General features: G+C 38.2%; 1 protein-coding gene across 1 annotated transcript; it reads right to left on the bottom strand.

Moving 5' to 3' along the window:
• Positions 1-1,482: 1,482 nt before the first annotated feature.
• On the bottom strand, positions 1,483-5,375 carry LOC112557548. The gene is made up of 6 exons (XM_025227488.1): positions 5,038-5,375; positions 4,085-4,320; positions 3,669-3,696; positions 3,021-3,218; positions 2,198-2,310; positions 1,483-1,675 (listed from the first exon to the last, which is right to left on the bottom strand). Exons 2-6 carry the CDS (start codon positions 4,310-4,312, stop codon positions 1,556-1,558), a joined length of 687 nt encoding a protein of 228 aa, XP_025083273.1. The 5' UTR covers positions 4,313-4,320; positions 5,038-5,375; the 3' UTR covers positions 1,483-1,555.

The raw sequence follows: 5,375 nt of genomic DNA, 5'->3' as shown, positions 1-5,375 counted from the left end.
AATAAATCACGAATCACAAGATATAAAGTTGTACCGTTTCCAGTCAGCTAGAATGATACAGAAGTATCAAGTCAGTGAAAACATAAAAATACAGGTAAATGTTTTATGTCTTTCTGCTCTGTTGCAAATTCTTTTCTTGTCTTTCGTTTTTGCTCACTTGCTGTTTGCAGATTTATGACTATAATAATCACATAGCTAGTAATGTGTGTTATTCTACACGTGCTTTCACAAACAATCATTAATTTAATCCTAAATTTTCATTTGTAATAATTCATTTTAGTCATACTTAATCTCTGAAATAAAAGTTTTAAAGCTTCTCATAAGCGATTTTTATATTTTAAAAAGTCATGCTAAACCTATCGTTTCTGTTCACTTTATTGTAAGTAGGGGGTTACATATAATGACCCTGACTTTTATTTTTATTTTCATACGCAACAAAATTACCAACACATGTTTGCTGCACACCAAAGCTGATACTCGCTTGCACGCTGACACCGTGGTTTGTTTGTGTTTTTTGTTAATCTTGCTGTTGTTGATTTTTTCTTTTAAAGCAAGTGAATGTTCACAACAAATAGCTGTATATTTTATAAACATTAAAGTGTTTCATTACTTCTCACTATTCTTTGCTTATCGATTCTCCACATCACAGATCTCAGCTATGTCTTCTGTATGTACAATAAATACAGATACATAAACATTTTCACGAGCGCACACGAACGCGAAGCGCCATTCAGCATTTATGTATGCTCGATGCCTCACACTTCCAACAGAGCCAGAAAAATAAGAATATTGAAATTCATTTTACCCCCAATGTCCTGTTTGAGAGATCGAATTTTTGTCAATCTAATATCTATGTTTATGCACTGTAGACTTATTACACACGTTTTGTGATTTGTGTCTTCAAGCGTTGCACATAACAGGTGCATTTCTTTTGACTTCATGTTTGTATGTATCTGTACGTATAATTGCTAGCTTTTAATTAAACAGACATGTCATGATGAAAAACTTCGCTGCCACATGATTTCCCTTGTTTAGCTGCAGCACGTTGTTTGTTCGTGTCCGTACCATTGTTTAGGTTTGTATTTGTAGGCTAAAATTATTGTTAGTGCATCTGTTACGTGCAACGCTCTTACAAAACCCATTGCAACCAACAGCAGCCTCTCACTGGAATTTAAATTTGACTATTTAGACTGGATAACTTCTGTTGTACCTGTGGCCCGTTTACCTGTGGTGCATATGGCGATCGGGATAGTGATGATACTAGACAAGAACCAAATGAGCGGTAAGGAGACGAGACGCAAACAGTTTTAACAAGTGTATCGTCTTCATAACAAAACAGGTCTCTCTACTTTCAGCAAAGCACACCTTTGGTTCTGGTTTGATCTTTTTACTCTATTTAATAGGGCGAGACAGTTCTATGACATACAGGCGAAAGATCAACTTGACGCATAATGAAGCAATAAGCAGAGGATGATTGTCTGATTTTGCTTTATTTTATTTTAAAGCATCTAACACATGCTAAACTCATTTTTCAGAGTTCGTAGATATGAAGACTTCAGATATTGACGATGGGTCGTGTCCTTACTTCTACCTGGTAAGGACCGCCAAGGAAGTCTGATACTTCTAGAAAGGCTCTATCCAGTCGGTGAGGGACCAGGCGGAAAAACGAGATGCACTGTCGACAACAAGAGAATTCACTATAGTGTCAATTTGGGATTTCTATGAAATTATTAGAAATTTTTCTAATTTTACGTAACATTCAAGTAATTAAAAAAGAAAATGAAGGAAGACATGTTACAATCAAATGTTTTAAGACGCATATATCTTTATATTGCTAATACATTATTAAATATTTTTCTATGATCTAGAAAAGAAAAAGTATAATACAATATTTCAACAATACCTGCTTTCTTTGGAATCTATTAACCCAGAAAGAACAACTGAATAATATAATTTTAAACGATTACTTATTATTGTGTTAGTCATAAAACTAGAAATAAGACTTTGTAGAGGTCGATTTGTTAAACGAAATAGATAATATATTTATAATTGCTAGTTGTTTATGTCACTGTAGCAAAACTTTAGTAAAAGATACTGTAATATGAGAGCAAGCTTTAGAGAACTTAATGAATATTAAACTTGTTTGAAACATGCAAACAAAATTTTTAGGAATAGAATAAACATGTTATTAACTTACTGTAAAGGGAAGGAACCCGTTAAGATGATAATCGCGCGCATCAAAGAAGTTGGATGCAAGTGTCGATCTGAAGAACTCCTTGAGGTTGTTTTTAAACACGGTCAAGTTCATTCCTAGTACACATAGGAAAAACGAAACAAAATTAGAAGATATTCATTCTTCAGAATAGAGGGAGATAATGATGGAGTAGCCATTCTCACACGATGCTACAGGAATGACAAGTGGATTTGTGTGTGATGGTTACCATTACCAGTAGAAATGTTGCAATAAATTACACGTACGTTACTGGTAGCTTGTTATGAATTGTTAAATGGTGTGTTGTTCACCGGATAAATAGAAACAATTTGGTTAGTAATTATTCTATTAATTGTTTTGATTTCCTCATAAAACCGTTAAGCTCGTCGATGCAAAAAGTGCATTCAAGAGTAAGTCTTGTTAATATCTTAACTACATTTTAAAAGAGTTTTAACTGCTGCTCAATCTGTATTCTTTAAGACTCCTGCTCATTTCTTTGCTTGACTATGGAAGAAATAGTTTTCAATATTTTCAGAGAATTAAGCCGATTAAGAAAACAGGGACATAAAGCCGATCATTGTTAATTAAATAAATCACTAATGGCTTTATGGTTATTTCACACGTCCCGAACGACAAGCCACAAACTCGGATTTTGTGTCTGTAGTCGTGTACACCATGAAAACGAGGGAAAATGGAAACCAAGGAAGAAGAGGAGGAAGAGTAGAAGAGAGAATCGAGAGAATCAGGAATAGGCGTATAACATGAGATAAGAGAAAGCCAATTAAATAGCATGAGCATGTCAGCTGACCCTCTCCCCGTAGGGTGAATTCAGACATGTACAGGTTCTCATCCTCCAGATGTAAAGGCGCTTTGTCCTGTAGACCCACCACATCGTCGTAAAGAACAAAATCGCTTAGGGACTCGGCCATGAACACCTCCACCTCTGTGGCCTGGGGGATGACAAGGTCCCTCAGTGCAGCGCGGTCACCAGGCGCGCTTCTCAAGACTGTCAACAACAAGCGACATTCATGTCTGCCTGCTTGCCTGCTTGCCTGCCTGTCTGTCTGTCTGTCTGTCTGTCTGTCTGTCTGTCTGTCTGTCTGTCTTCATACATAATGAACTGAAATGTAAACTAATCGTTGCTCAGTCTTCTGTTTTAACAGTAGCTTTTTCTACTTATGCTCTCTCTCTCACACTCTTTTCCTTCCCATTATACCCTAACCCGATCCTTCCCGCCATCTCAGCTTCCTGTTTGACCGCTTTCCTTTTGTCCATCTTCTTCGCCCCAGTTCTCTCTATTTATACTGTGTGCGTCTGACTGAGTGTATGTATACGTGAGTGCACGCCTCTGTGTGTGTGTGATGTACAGGTGTATATTTATATAACTGTGTGAGCACGTGTGGGTACGTATGTGCATATATGTGTGTCTTTAAATGAGTTTGTATTGACTACTTACCGACAATAACGCGCTGACCTCCCAACACCTCAAAGCGACAAGAAAGAGAAACGATTTTAGACATCAGTAACATTTCTTTCATGATCATGATCACTCGCCATCGTTTTAGTATTAGTCTCTGGAAGTGAGCCTAATCGGCTAAGAACAAATATCATTGGTGGATCTCAATCAACAAAACAGCCATTCCTTCAGCCGGTCAGCTAGCTGTACAGCTAACCACACAGCTAACCATCATGTCTTTCTTTCAGCCAGAGAAGAACTCAGACCGTCATTTACTTAGTCTTCCAGAGGATCAGTCTGCCTCAGAGAAAGATTAAATGACCACTGCACACTTTCTGTACTAAGTGAAGATCTCAGGATTGAATCATTCATCAATAATTCCAAGGGGCTGGACTGAAGACAATGCGTTACTGTACCTTGAATTTGTAGATTACGGGACGTCCTTCAAAAGCTTTGTTAATACCATCGCTAGTGAGTTGTGTACCCTTGATATCAAACAAGAAGTACACGGCTTCCTTGGGGGCCTCAATGATGACGTCAAGTACAAGCGCTTCCTCTTCCGGCATCGCTGTAGACAACTCTGCTCTGACACACGTCACCACTAGTGCGGCCATAGTCAACCACAAAGATGAATAGACAGCCATGGTGAAATCTGAAATAACCTAAATCATGCATATGTGTGCGTAGACATGCTAAAGTATAATACATACCTACTTCTAGAGTATCACTCTAAGACAGGGGTGGGCAATTAATTTTCCCAAGGGGCCGCATGAGAAATTGGGATGGTTTTAGAGGGCCGGACTAATATAGTTAACTCAGTTTTACCCAATACTGTATATATAGTATATATACTGGCGGGCGGTCCAGCGGGCGGGCCGGTCAGAGATAGGAGGGGGGCCGGATCCGGCCCGCGGGCCGGCCCTTACCCAGGTCTGCTCTAAGACATGAACGTGATGAAGGCTGAGTCGATATCTTTAAAATTCATTTTCTCCATACTTTAACACTTAATGGGTTCTGATTATTCTCAATCACTCGTTATTAAATATCCATCAAAGTAACAGTTTAATTACTGGAGTAATCGGGACATTGCAAAGTTAAGGCTAGCGGTCAAAGATCGAAGAAATTCTCCATATAATTTACATGCATTTTGTATTCTTGGAAAGCGTGATTACTAGCATTAAAAAGATTTAAACTTTTGATTTGATCTTTTTAGTTTTATCTCGTGTTTTTGGTATTGGCAGACACCAAGCAGAAAAGGCAAAGAAAGATCCATCTTCAGCATCTGCCTGAGTAGACGAAGGAGCGGAACAACAATAAGAAGAACAAGAGCAATGACGAAAACAAAATGCGAGGGACCCTGTGGTCTCACCTTATCAGCAGTCACACGAATGGTCTGTGATAAACACCTGTAGCCTCACCGGGTTTGGAGGTCCAACGATGGGTATGACTCAGATGTTTAGAATGCCTGTATTTATAGTTGGCTAAAACCTAATTAAGATTGTCATATGACATTTTCCTTCATTCCTTTGAGATAAAGGTTGCTTGTGTAGGCTACCCAATGGCGCTCTTTGTAATCAGGAATCTAAATGATGTACATGTAGCAGATGTTCTATCTCTCCACTCGTTATCTAAACACTACCTGTTATATCTGACAACCTACAGTGTCAAATCAAATAGAAGCAATACTTGTTTATTCTCTTTGCGATG

This window comes from Pomacea canaliculata, linkage group LG2 (assembly GCF_003073045.1).
Source record: "Pomacea canaliculata isolate SZHN2017 linkage group LG2, ASM307304v1, whole genome shotgun sequence".
NCBI classification, from domain to species: Eukaryota; Metazoa; Mollusca; class Gastropoda; order Architaenioglossa; family Ampullariidae; genus Pomacea; species Pomacea canaliculata.
This window is presented reverse-complemented; position numbering and strand designations above follow the sequence as displayed.

Coding starts and splice junctions, on each gene's coding strand:
- LOC112557548 (XM_025227488.1), bottom strand. CDS start 4,312: ATGGCTGTCTATTCATCTTTGTGGTTGACTATGGCCGCACTAGTGGTG. Junction 2,311..3,020: donor ATTCACCCTACGGGGAGAGG/GTCAGCTGACAT, acceptor TATGTGTACTAG/GAATGAACTTGACCGTGTTT. Junction 1,676..2,197: donor ACGGGTTCCTTCCCTTTACA/GTAAGTTAATAA, acceptor TGTTGTCGACAG/TGCATCTCGTTTTTCCGCCT.